Below are 13,392 nucleotides of genomic sequence, written 5' to 3'. Positions count from 1 at the left end.
TTCAAAAATCACATTTTTTTAATCCTTACAAGAGAAAACATGGACTGTATGCAGATCACTTTACAGACACCAAACTGTCACCATCGTGATTATTAAAAACAGGAACATCAGCAGTGTGTGCACTCTTCATCTTCATCATCCTCTTCGTCAGCTTAGGAAAATAGTGCGCGGCCAGTGTACTCTTACTTATGAAAAACAATCTCAAAAAGAAGCATATCATATTTATCAAAAACACAGGAAGTCAGGGCATCGATTCCAGAGCTGCACCCCCCCACTGCAGTCTGCAGCCGTGAGAAATATAGAGATGACTGAGAGTGAGGTCAGTGAGAGGTTCATAACAGTTGGGAATATGGAGCCAGAAGAGGAGAAATTCAGAGGGTAAACCTCGGGTTTCATAGATTTAAAATGTGGACATTTATGAGAATAAAACTTCACAACTTGCCTAAAAAACAAACTCAGAAATGTTATTATTTTAAATGATTATTTTTTAAGTGTTTTCTTTCCCTTATTTGTTTTTCTTCACATTTTAAGAAAATGACATTTCTTTTCTCACAGAATATCCCAACATTTATTTGTTCTTTCTTGTTTACCTTACCACCTATATCTCGGAGGATATCGATTGCTATTTGTACTTATATAATTTTTACCTTTGAGATAAATTCAGTTTCTAATTTAAGAAATAATCTCAATTTCTTTTCCCAGAGACTTGTCACCTTAAACTACATGTAAAGGACTTTTATGAGAAAAGAAATCTATGAGAAAAACCCAAAATGGTCTTTGATTAAATTATATATTTCTTCTAATATAATTATGTGTTTATAACAGAAAATATATAGTTTTTCCTCAAATGTAACACATTTTTCTCAGAGAAAATATATTAGGATAAAAAAAATGTAGTTTTTTCTCTTAAAATGTTGGCCTTTTCTCAGAATACCTGCAGTTTTAAATCACAATGACTTTTTCTCTTGTTATTTTCACACCTCAGTCTCTGAGAATATTGCATTTTTTTCCTCAGTGATATTTCTAGTAAAAATATGGTTTTTTCCTTCAACCCAAAACCACCACAGTAATCTCTAAGATGTAGACTTTTTTCATCTGAATTTCTCTCCTGCTTCGGCTCCATTTCTGATGTGATTCAAACCTTCCATAACCCGGATACAGTGTCATATAAAAGAGCTGTGGACAGAGAGGCAGCACAGTGCAGAGTCGAAGCATGTGAGTAAAAATACATGCAGGTGTCTATACACAACAATAATAACAACAACAACAATAATGTACAGAGGCTTCCTGAGAGTCAGGGAATAAAAACATTGCTGCTTGTATGTTTGTTCGTTCATCGCCACCTCAAGTTTCTCCACATCAACAAATACTTCATAATAATTAAAAATGAGCAGAAAAAAGTTTCAAAGTTATTTTAATTAATTAAGATGTTTTCTAATTATTGTAATACATGACTGTGATAAGATGTGAAACAGCTGCAGGTAAATCGTGCAAAAAAGATTTTAAAAGAGAATTAAAGTTGATTTGTCTTATGATGCATTTTTTGGACGAGCTAAACGTGGAGACATGATCTCCTCTCTGGTGTTTTAGGTTTACCGTTTGATAAATGCTGTGAGTGCATTGTCCTTCTTACACCACGGCCACTGGCTAAATTTAATGTCTTGTGTAATTATGTAATTTGAGGGCAATAAACTCAATTAAATACATGCAAATTAACTAAGGACATTCTGTGGGGTTATTATAAAATAATGCACAGACTTCGGCCGATCAGGATTGTACGACGTTAAATAATGATGATAATTCCCAAACCGAGGAAGGGGGGAATATTCATGGATTGAAGTCTCTTTACTCTTCTGAGAATAATATCAAATCAATTTGAGAAAGAAAAAAAATCGTCCAATTAAAATGTTTCCAAGTCCTTAAAAACCGACTTAAATGTTTAAGTTTCTTTTGCTAAATGTTTTGTTTTATTCCAGATTTAATGATATTAAGAGAACCAGAGTTTTATTCCTGGTATATTTGTGACTTTAATCTCAGAGAATATTAGATTATTTCCTCGCCGATGTTTTCGTATAGGTTCCGCGAAAATAATCAATTCACCAATTTTATCTCAGAGAATATCAATAAACCCCCCCCCCCATTTTTTTAAACACCTACGTTAGCCCTGGTCAATGTCGTGAAGAGAGTTTTATTCTCAGAGAAACGCCTCTTCAGTTCACCACACGTTCTGTTGTGTGAAATTCAAACATCATCAGATGAACAGTCGTTGAAAGTCTTTCTGTCCTTTCTGAGACCCCGTACATACGTCCCAGCTAACGAGCGTTCGTAGATCCAGGCTAAGGAATGGTCATTGGTGAACGTTCGTAGAGCTCAACGTTTTTCAGCCAGCGTCAAATCGAACCATCGTCAGACGAACAATCGCTGAAAGTCTTTGAGCCCCGAGCGACCTCACACCTCGTAGTGCAGGTCGTTGAGCTCCAGTCTCGTGTAATGCCGCCGGTCGAACGACTCCATCGCCTTGCGTCCGCCGACTGCCAACGCCAGCGTGAGCACAGCGAGTCCGAGCACCATGACCGCCACCACGCCACTTTTCAGCACCCCCCGAGACGCCGCCGCGGAGTCCGAATCCTGCAGGGCGCGGTCCGACTGCACGGTGTCTTTCGGGACGACCACAAGACTCGCCGGCAGAGTCGACCGCGTGGTGGAGGGCAGGGGTGTGGTCGTGGGACTGGTTGTGGTGGTGGTGGTTGTGGTGGGAGGAGAAGAATTGCAGGAAGTTGTGGTTGTTGTGGTCGGGGGAACTGTGGTCGTAGTAGTTGTTGGAATAGCTGTTGTTGTTGTGGTTGTTGTTGTAGTCGTGGTAGTGGGAGTTGTAGTCGTGGTAGTGGGAGTTGTAGTGGGAGTTGTAGTCGTGGTAGTGGGAGTTGTAGTCGTGGTAGTGGTAGTGGGAGTTGTGGTTTCAGTAGTTCTTGCTATAGCCTCTGTGGTGGTCTTTACAACAGGAGGTGTCGTGGTGGAGCTCTGCGGCGGGCGGGCGGTGATGGCAGGATGAGGCCTCAGTTTCTTGGCGGGTTTCAGTTTTTTACTGGGTTTATTCGGCTTCTTTATGGGGGTGATAGTGGTGGTTGTAGTGGGAGAGGTTGTGGTGGTGGTGGTGGTGGTGGTGGGGTTTGGTTCTGGAGGAACCGGGGCCATGGTGGCGAGGATGATGAAGGGTGGAGGAGGTGTTGTTGTCGTGGTAGTTGTTGTTGCCGCCAAAGTGGTGGTGGTGGTTGGTGGTGCCTTTGTTGTTGTTGTGGTGGGTTGAGTGGTTGGTGGTGTAGTGGGTGCCGGTGTGGTGGTAGTGGTGCTGGTGGTGGTTGGTTCAGTGGTGGTGGTGGTTGTGGTCGAAGGTCTCAGCGTGGTTGGATGAATCAAACCTGAGCAGGAAGACAAAGAGAAATGAAGGCGCATGATAATACCTCTCTCTCTGAGGACTGAAAGGACAGAGCTAACGTTAGCTGACCTCAAAAACAACATGTTCGTTTCATTAACATTTGGATTTGAATGAGGCATATCCCCATAAGTTATCTTCATTAAAGAAATCTGATTTAATTAGAAGAACATTCGCTAATTTTATACCATGTATGCAGGAAAACCTTTTAAATGTAAAATAAATTACATTTAGTTCAGCCCTTCCTTCTAACTGAACTAAATAAATAATAAACATTAATAAATAAATGCTGTGATTTATTTAAGGCATGAATACGTTTGTAAACTGGTAACAGGTAAAAAAAAGAACTAGTTCGATTTTTAAGATGTCAGCGCTAACGTTAGCTTAGCGTTGTAGCTTTTAGCTTGCTATCATAGCTGCAAGCTAACAAACATTCTCTAACATTCATGTATCCTAGATAAACAATGTCTGTTAGCTTACTTTCAAAGAACCACAAAAACAAATGTTCCTTAGCGAACGTTCGTAGATCCCAGACAACTAACTTTAGCTGCCGTTCGTACGGTCTCGCTAACAGACGCTAGCTATCAGGGTTAGTAAGTTGTCTGGGATCCATGAACGTTAGTTATCGGCTAAGGTTCGTAGCTCCAAGCTTACACAGTTCCTTAGCTTATAAATGTGAGTTATTTTGGATCTACAAGTGTTTGCTAAGGAACTGTTGGCTATGGAAGTGTTAGCTATGGAAGTGTTAGCTAAGGAAGTGCTAGCTATGGAAGTGTTAGCTATGGAAGTGTTAGCTATGGAAGTGTTAGCTATGGAAGTGTTAGCTAAGGAAGTGCTAGCTATGGAAGTGTTAGCTATGGAAGTGTTAGCTATGGAAGTGTTAGCTATGGAAGTGCTAGCTAAGGAAGTGTTAGCTATGGAACTGTTAGCTATGGAAGTGCTAGCTAAGGAACTGTTAGCTATGGAAGTGTTAGCTAAGGAAGTGCTAGCTAAGGAACTGTTAGCTATGGAAGTGTTAGCTAAGAAAGTGCTAGCTATGGAAGTGTTAGCTATGGAAGTGCTAGCTAAGGAAGTGCTAGCTAAGGAAGTGTTAGCTATGGAAGTGCTAGCTAAGGAAGTGTTAGCTATGGAAGTGTTAGCTATGGAAGTGTTAGCTAAGGAAGTGCTAGCTATGGAAGTGCTAGCTATGGAAGTGCTAGCTAAGGAAGTGTTAGCTATGGAAGTGTTAGCTATGGAAGTGTTAGCTATGGAAGTTTTAGCTAAGGAAGTGTTAGCTAAGGAAGTGCTAGCTAAGGAAGTGGTAGCTATGGAAGTGTTAGCTATGGAAGTGTTAGCTATGGAAGTGTTAGCTAAGGAAGTGCTAGCTAAGGAAGTGCTAGCTAAGGAAGTGTTAGCTATGGAAGTGTTAGCTATGGAAGTGTTAGCTATGGAAGTGTTAGCTAAGGAAGTGCTAGCTAAGGAAGTGTTAGCTATGGAAGTGTTAGCTAAGGAACTGTTAGCTATGGAAGTGCTAGCTAAGGAAAGGACGTTTGTAGAATCCAGAGAACTTTCATTGGCCAAAGCTAGAATTTGTTTCTGTTGAGATCCGTTGAGACTTCCTGCTTCGTTTCACGTATTAAATACAGGTATCAGGTGGATCTGAGGGAAGACAGGTTACCTTTGTAGATGTCGTAGGTGTTGATGTTGTCCTGCGCCTTCATCAGAGGACAGTCCTGCTCCGCCTCGCAGTGAAACAGGAAGCAGTTATCCTCTCCGGCGGGCTTGTTGCCGTTAAACACGGCCATGTTGCATTTAGCTCCTTCAATGAAACACAAAGTTTAAAGTCTCATTAAAGGAGGACAGAGATCATGCTACGCTAGCAATAAAACTCAGAATGGAGTTAATGCCAGGTACGTTAGCATAGCTTCAGAGTTAGCGTGTCATGTGACCTCACCTGGCTTCACCTCCTCGGAGCAGCAAGCGAGGATGCAGTCTGTCTCCGAGGTCACGGCCCGGGCGTCCATGGCCGTGCTGGGCATGGTCAGCGCCTGCCTCACGTTCACGATGGCGCTCTGGTGCTGCCTCGAGTAACACGTCTCCGGATCCACCGCCAGCGCGGGGAGCGACGCCATCAGTGAGGTCATCAGTGATGTCATCGCCACCAGCAGCAGCGTGGTGAGTGACGGTGTCATGGCGGCTGCTGATCTACGGTCAGTTTACAAAGAGTCCACAGCGAAGGAAGCACTACAGGACTGAGGAGAGAAGACGCAATACATGTTATTAATTCATATTTATACACAAATTAAAACATTTACATACAACTGATGATTTATAAATCCAAATGTTCTGCTTACGTGTATTTCTTGGGTGTTAAGCCTCACAAACAACATGTCCATTTCATTAAAGTAATTGATTTGAATGAGGCATACCCTTACAAGTTAAATGTAGGAAAGAAATCAGATTTAAAAGAACAATATTCAAACATTTTATACCATTTAAGAAAAACATTTAAAAAACAGCTTTTTAATGAAAATAAATCACATTCAATACAACCCTTCATTTGAACTGAACAGAACAACCCTTCATTTGAACTGAACAGAACAACCCTTCATTTGAACTGAACAGAACAACCCTTCATTTGAACTGAACAGAATTACAATTAAGATAAAGAGCTGTTTTTCCAAATTATGACTTGAATTAAATACTTAATGAGGGAAAGTTATTTTTCACTTAATGGCAGATATCCATACAAAGTAAAAGCAGTGTTATATAACAACAAGAGTTTTTAGATTTAAATCCCTTTGATGGACTTTATTTTAAAAGTCTCACTGGCAGTTTTTTGACGCTAAAACACCTTTTTTTATTTAAGCGTCCCAGATCTGTCTCGGCTGACAAAACACGAGCCTAAATTAGACGAATCAATCGGCTCCGAGTAAAAATAGAGCAGCTCCGTTTTTAGATTCCTCCTCAGAGTGAATCAGGTCAGTCGGCTTTATTAAAAGACGGTAAAATAACTGGAATATATATTTAGAGCCTTTGGAACCTGAACTCACCATGAGCAGCGTCCTCCATCAGAAGCTGGATCTCCAGGTCCACAGTCCGCAGACTTTACCCCCTGCTGGGAACACCCAGACGTTACCTCACTTTATCTGCTTTACAGCCAGTTATCTGATCAGTATCCAGGTGTGTCTGTAGCTCCTGAGCATTCAACAGAAACACGAAGGTCCTCTACATGAGCAGACGTCATCGAAAAGACACTGAAATGTGGAAAAAGTTGAAAAACAAAGTGCATTTTAGTAATAAGTATACAGTTTTTGCAGCTTTATATTCACGTTAAGTCTGGAAAAAATGGCCATAAATCATTGTTTTTATAAAGTAGTAACGATCTACAGGATTTTTGGTTTCATCACACTGGCAGATATTGGCTACCGTACTTTAAAAAAAGGACAATTAGCAGCACATTTAGGTTCTTTGGGTAAGGTTAATACATATACTGAGGCTGTGGCTCAAAATACATTGAATTAATCACCTTAAGGTATTTATTTTTTGTCTCTACAATTACTCACAGTAGGGAACATTTAATCATATTGGCGTCAGTGGGATTTATATGGGAAATATCAGGTACGTTTGTTAAACTAGCTCTTAAATATGGCACAAACAAAGTTAAAATCTCTCAAATATTATTGTTAAACAGGCGGATATTCAAAGGTTTTTTAAGAGGCTGACCTTCTCTGGAAAATAAAGAACAACAAAGAGTTTTTGCTGTGTAATATTTGCATTTTGGGTGGAATTATTAGACACTGTTTAGTAGAACTGCTAGCTTATAAAAGCAATGAAGCTAAGTTTCAAATTAGAATGACTACTCTGTGTTTCATCACATTGGCATTAAAGAGCTTCTATGATATGACCATAAGGACATATTATTCACCCTTTTGGCATCAACGGGCTTCCATACCATTAACAGGTACGCAAAACTGGTTTAAACTGCGGATTAAAGGCTGGAGAGACACGTCAACAAGTCAAGCTCTTAAACATCTTTATAAACCCTTATAAAAAGCAGCTAATGCAATGTTATTTAATGAACCACCTGCCCATAATAACACGCCACTTCACTGATGCTAACATTAGCCCCGAAAGCTACCCCCCCCCCCCCCCCCCCCACCCCCCGGTTGTACCTGTATTTTCACCGGGGACACGGATTAGCTCGACCCCGCGTCCATCGCCCCTCGGATAGAACCAGCCTGATGAGTCGGTGTCTGGAACACACTGGAGCTTTCAACAACAACAAAAAGATCTCAGTCCCAATCAAACCAGTTCAGTCCCAGTACGATCCGGAGGGGACATGTTGATGTAAAAAATGGCTTCAATTCGTCCTTTAAATGCTGTCCATCGGGCTGAGCCGAGGAGGCGGAAACCTGCTGCGTTATTCGGATTTAAATGGTTTCAAGGCCACGTTAGAGCAGCATGCTGATCTGTCTCCGGATGATGTTACATGATGCTCTTCCCTCCGGAGTCTGACCCATTTTACTCTTTGTCCTCTGCCTGCAGGAGGGGGAGGGATGCATGGATCCTGCATCCCAAAACCTGCAGACATTCGGTTTAATCAGCAGCACCATCCGGCTGCAGAGCATCACGTTTATAGGCGTTAAAAAGCACCGTTTTTAGGGTTAAAATCACGAGTTTTACACAGAAATCCATGTTTATGTAAGAGGGTGGGGGGGGTCATCAATAATTAAAGAGCCTGACAGAACAATGAGTGGTGGATCAGAGAGGGGTATATAATAGGGAATCAATTATAATAAAGCTACAAAATACCTTTTAATTTTAATAATATGAATTAAGAAACTAATTGACTTTTTTCAATAAAATATATATTAGACCTAATAACCAAAAACTTAACTTTGGGCCGAGATCACAGATAAAACATTGAAAATGAAGACATATTTCATCGTTTGTTTTAATCAATATTTCACATTTTTTAATAATTACAAATAAATATATTAAAAAAAAGGTACAAAAAAATACAGATCTAAGAAACTCATTTAAAAATAAAGAAAAAAGGTTTAAAATGTTTTAAAAGTCGAATTAAAATGGAGCAATAAAACCACGTTAAAAGCTGGTCTAAGAAGGTGAGTTTTGGTCAGTGTTTTGAAGGTGGGGGGTCAGTCCTCTGATGTGGGAGTGAATTCCAGAGGGTGGGGGCAGCGATGGAGAATGCTCCCCGGGTCCGTTAAAGTAGTGGGAATAAAACAGAGAACAGGAAGTGGATTATTAAAGAGAAGGTTTATTAAAACAAACATTTTAAGGATCTTTGACAAACAATAACTCAACACAGCCACAACTATCCACACCAATACCCCTGATCCGAGCCTCTGCCCCTGATCCGAGCCTCTGCCCCTGATCCGAGCCTCTGCCCCTGATCCGAGCCTCTGCCTCAGACTCTCCAACGTCTCATCTCAGTCCATTTCTGCTCTCTTTACTCCATGTCAGCCATCTCCACGTCTCCCTGAGCTCCTGCTGATTTCTTCTCCTGGTTCTTATTCTTCTTCTTGCTCGGAGCAGTCTCCTGAGTGTTCTTCTTCTGTGGTGCTGCTGTTGTCTCAGCTGAGGAGTCAGAACCAGAATCAGAACCAGGTTTATCACCGGGTGGGGTTTTACACATACAGGGAATTTGTCTTTGGTGTGAACATACTCACATACAAATCAGAGTATGGTATGAAAGAAGTCAGAAAAACATTTAGTTTCATCTTTAAAAGTTTAGAAAATAAAGACATGTGATTACAGGCGAACAGGGCAATGCTTTCCACTGAAAGATATCAAAACTTCTCCAGTTAATTACAATTGTGTTTTGTATTACAGGCTTTCAGAAAAAGCTTGTTTAAATATGCAAATTAGACCCCATCTAGTTAAATATGCAAAATGTGAGTACATCTCAGGAACACCGTTCTGAACGTTGGATAAAGTCAGGTTCAAAATTCTTGTTTCATTTTGTAGTCATATTTGAATCTCAAGTTTTTACAGAAGGGATTTCCTTTTATCACTCCATAAATCAGGAAGTACTGCCGTAAAATATCCAATTTCGCCATGTTTTTAGGTATACACTGTTATATAACTCAGGCTATGAAAGACACATGAACAAACCCTTCTGTAAAACCCTTCAGAATATTGATGGGAATAAAACTGGAAGGTTTGGTGTACTACTGAAGTGGAAAACGACCTTTGAAGATCTGATTGTCAAATTCGATTTTTATTGAAGACACTATTTACAGACTATCTAATCCTTGGCAACAACAAAATGGAACTCATAAAACACAGTACAACTAAAAACTGAGTAACAGCATATGACCTGAACAGAATGAACCCAGTGAGCGGTTCATCCAACCTCGCTGCATGACCGATCAGCCTCTGCTGCGTGGCGCTGTCTAAACCCGCCTCCTGTTTGCGCATCGACGCACCCGTGAAGGTGTGTCCTGTTCGGGGTCGTTTTTCTTCGCTTCGTGCAAGTGACAATTGTGTCGTCTTCTGTGAACATTTTTTCGCTGTTCTTTTGCCATTTTGAGATTTAAATGTCCCACGGAAAGATAAACCAGGTGTCATAGCCAGGCTTGGAATTTCGTCATTTCAGGGGCAAAGCCATTTTGGCCTTTTGTGTCACAAATTGTTTTAGGGCACAAAGGCCATTCAGGGAAAATGAGGGTTTGGATCTTACAGATAAACAGCTTCACTTTCTGATGATAAAAACACGAATGACGAGGAACACAAATCACCTTTACCCACACTGCGCGTTGAAGAGAGTAGTGTTTCATTCAATGTGTGCGGCAAAAAATAAATCACAAAGCGCTCGCACCCCCGCGGAGACAGCATCTCAGAAGTCAGAGCTGATTGGCTGTCAGTCTGTGTGTGTGTGTGTGTGTGTGTGTGTGTGTGTGTGTGTGTGTGTGTGTGAAAAGTGTAGAAGAGGAGACGAGAAGGCTTAGACTACATCACCAGCGGTACATAATACAAACAGAACATGACAGAAGTTGACCCTCTACTGGAGCTTTGGTGAGCGGAAGTATAGTTCATGTGTCGATGGATCCATTGCTATTGTAACCACGGTGACGAGGGTCTGTGTTTTCCTACAGTCTGAAGGTTTCATGCCGAGGCATCACGGTTGGTGTTGGTAAGTTTTGCTTTGTGGTAGTCCATGTATTAAGGTACAAAAGGCCTTATATATCTAACTTGTTCGTGCCCCACCAGTTTTGTACATATAAAACGCCACTGGGTGAGGAGAAGGGAGGTTCCTAGAGAGAGAGACGGGGGAGTGCTATGGGAGAGCTAACGGGGTGTGTGTGTGTGTGTGAGATAATTCACGTTCTTTGTTGTTTTGCCGTGGTTCCGGGCGACAGTAACCTGTCAGAAGTGAATAAACTCACGGACAGAGACAGGAGGTATTCTTACAGCGAGACGCTGCAGTGATGATCGAATGATGCGATGATGACACGTGAGGTGCGCGCAACCAATCCAAGCTACAAGCACTAATGCAGCTCAGAGCCCAGACCACCGCTCTGACACTGTTAAAGCAACTTCGAGATTCTAACAGAATCAGGGCACAACGGCCGTAGGACGTACAATTATTTCCGGGGCATCACGGCCAGACCGAGGGGCAATGAAGGCCACGGCCGCTGTGAAATTCCCACCCTGGTCATAGCACACCCCGTGACGCATGTGAACAAATCACGTTGTCAGAAATTGACACCAGCCAATGAGATTTCGTTTTTTGGTCTAAAGCCCCCTTTGTACTTTCCCGAGTGGTTGCTGATACAAAGGAAATGATCATATTTGGATCCGATGACATTGTGCGGGAGAGACGTAGCTTTACAGCGATACCAGTGATTACATGGTGCAACCATCGGTCGCGGTGCTACGTGTTGCGTTAGAATGCTAACTTCTGGTGAGTTTAGGAGAAATCTACAGACGCAAATAGACAAACTATAGTCAAATAAAAACCTAAATGTGTATTTTGTACGTTTTCCTTCCAAAAGAGCGACAGGGAACATGTTATGGAATCAAAATAGCACAAAATCTCAAAATTGACCCGTGCATGAAAAACGATGCGTTTGCCTGCCGTGTTAAAATTCAATAAACCATTTTTACTTCAGTTTTTATTGAACATGTTTTTGTTATGTATATATATATTTATCAAAAAGTGATCATTTGGAAAAAAATAGAAAGGAAAGAAAATTGGGATACAAAAAGTGAGAGTATGAAAGACAGTGATTAGGGCCACATGGAGGAGTTAGAATACTGAGAGAAATAATGGGACATTTTTAAAAGTCGACATTAAGAAAACAAGCGGCGGAAGAAGCAGAATGAGGAGACTGCGCTTCAGTCTCAGATTAACACCACAGCACGTCTGAGGAACGCCGGGTTATGATCCCATATAAAGTACAACAGGAAGTAGTTTGGGGCGGCTGTAGTGCAGTGGGCTAGTGGGGAACACCGGTTGAATCCCACCTTTAGCCCCACAGCAGTCAGCATGTCGTTGTGTCTCTGGGGGAGACACCCTGACTCTCCCCTGTGGGTGTAGTGCTCAGTGTTGGAACGGTTAAAATAGACACCATGATTTAGTTGGTTTACCCTCCATGCTGCTCTTCTCGTTCTGCATGTGCTGCAGCTGCTTGATCAGCTTCCTCCTCTTCTTTCCCGACAGCGTGATGTTCGCCCGCGCACTCGACCTAAACAACACCACGTTAGCTTCAGGATTATTTGTTTATAATATCTAACTTATATTTGGATGAGAGGCGTACTTCCTCTTCTTCAGGTGATGCACGGTGATGAGTCCCTGATCCACGACAGCCCCGACGATCAGATGCCTCTTCCTCTTCTCTCTGCTCAGGACACGCCGACGCTTGAACAGGTTCCTCGACAGCTCCTGAACAACAACAACAACAACAAGTATTAGAACAACAACATAGAGAGCCGACGGTGGAGAATACGATGATGAATCGGAATCATGACCCCGTTGTTCGCTCTAGTCCATAAACTATTTAAATAAATCATGAACATTTATTGGGTTTCTGTTTCTGCTGCAGAAATAATATATTCAGAGCAAAGAAAGAGAAACTGAAGTGTGCCAGCCCACCCAGCAGGGGGCACTCACACCAGATACAGCTGGTTCCTCTCATGGAAAATATGGTAAATAAATCCTACTTCTAAAAAGTAGAAAAACAAAAAGCTTCTTCCATTTAAGAGCATTTTCATTTTACTTCTAAAACTAAAACGATAAGATAATAAGTAACCTCATAAAGTCTGAAAATGCATGTTTCCTATTACATTGATGACTTTCACACTTAAGACATGTTATATTTTTAAGCCTCATTTTCACTAATATGGTCAATTAGCTAAGTGTTTTGTATTTAAAATAGGCTTTTAGTCACTCAAACAGTCGTTTATTAACGGGTTACCTAAGTAAAACCCTTTAAATATGAACGGAAAGACACATTTATTATGCTTTTGGGGCATCTTTAGACAATTATTGGTAGTTAATAACAGATTTTATTACTCTAGCATATTTTCTGAATGACTTTCACACTCTGTATCTCCTCAGATGTTATTTAGAGAAGCAAATCTTCATAAAACACATATTTATTCTATTTTTAAAGCTAATTTTACACTAATATTCGCCACGTTTTCACAGCTAGCAACATGAAGCTATGTTAACTGAGAAGTAGCATGTTGTTGTTAGCTCGTTATGCTAGCTGCTGCTAACTCTCCGGTTATAATGTCTTAATCTGCGGTGAAACACAAACAGGTAAAGCACTTTTGGAGTACAGATTATAGAAAGTAAAGAGAGTTTCTTACAGTTTTCGGTCTGTTTATCTTTCCTCCTGCAGAAGGCATGTTCACACGTGGGGAGAGCGGCTGCTTCTGGGGCTTTAACTCCAGTCAGTCCTCCGGGCTGGAGGCTCGGTGCTGCCCCCTCAGGCCGAGACACGCAT

The 13,392-nt window shown here is 41.3% G+C and overlaps 2 protein-coding genes across 4 annotated transcripts; both read right to left on the bottom strand.

The window, feature by feature from the left end:
* mansc1 (MANSC domain containing 1) lies at positions 1 to 8,108 on the bottom strand. 3 transcript variants are annotated; one of them, XM_063906120.1, is made up of 5 exons: positions 7,588 to 8,108; positions 6,466 to 6,669; positions 5,367 to 5,664; positions 5,091 to 5,231; positions 1 to 3,419 (listed from the first exon to the last, which is right to left on the bottom strand). In XM_063906120.1, the coding sequence occupies exons 3-5, from the start codon at positions 5,602 to 5,604 to the stop codon at positions 2,449 to 2,451; spliced, it is 1,350 nt and encodes a 449-aa protein (XP_063762190.1). In that variant the 5' UTR covers positions 5,605 to 5,664; positions 6,466 to 6,669; positions 7,588 to 8,108; the 3' UTR covers positions 1 to 2,448. The 3 variants fall into 3 exon arrangements, with proteins under 3 accessions (XP_063762190.1, XP_063762191.1, XP_063762192.1); XM_063906121.1 differs by lacking the exon at positions 7,588 to 8,108 and having other exon boundaries at positions 6,466 to 7,301; XM_063906122.1 differs by lacking the exons at positions 6,466 to 6,669; positions 7,588 to 8,108 and adding an exon at positions 5,767 to 5,983.
* A 568-nt stretch (positions 8,109 to 8,676) lies between these two features.
* c17h11orf98 (chromosome 17 C11orf98 homolog) lies at positions 8,677 to 13,382 on the bottom strand. Its single transcript, XM_063905035.1, has 4 exons — positions 13,256 to 13,382; positions 12,202 to 12,326; positions 12,032 to 12,129; positions 8,677 to 9,016 (listed from the first exon to the last, which is right to left on the bottom strand). Exons 1-4 carry the CDS (start codon positions 13,292 to 13,294, stop codon positions 8,889 to 8,891), a joined length of 390 nt encoding a protein of 129 aa, XP_063761105.1. The 5' UTR covers positions 13,295 to 13,382; the 3' UTR covers positions 8,677 to 8,888.
* Positions 13,383 to 13,392: the final 10 nt, after the last annotated feature.

This window comes from Eleginops maclovinus, chromosome 17 (genome assembly GCF_036324505.1).
Source record: "Eleginops maclovinus isolate JMC-PN-2008 ecotype Puerto Natales chromosome 17, JC_Emac_rtc_rv5, whole genome shotgun sequence".
Classification (NCBI taxonomy): Eukaryota; Metazoa; Chordata; class Actinopteri; order Perciformes; family Eleginopidae; genus Eleginops; species Eleginops maclovinus.
Note: the sequence above shows the minus strand (reverse complement) of the source record. Positions and strands in the feature narration are given on the sequence as shown.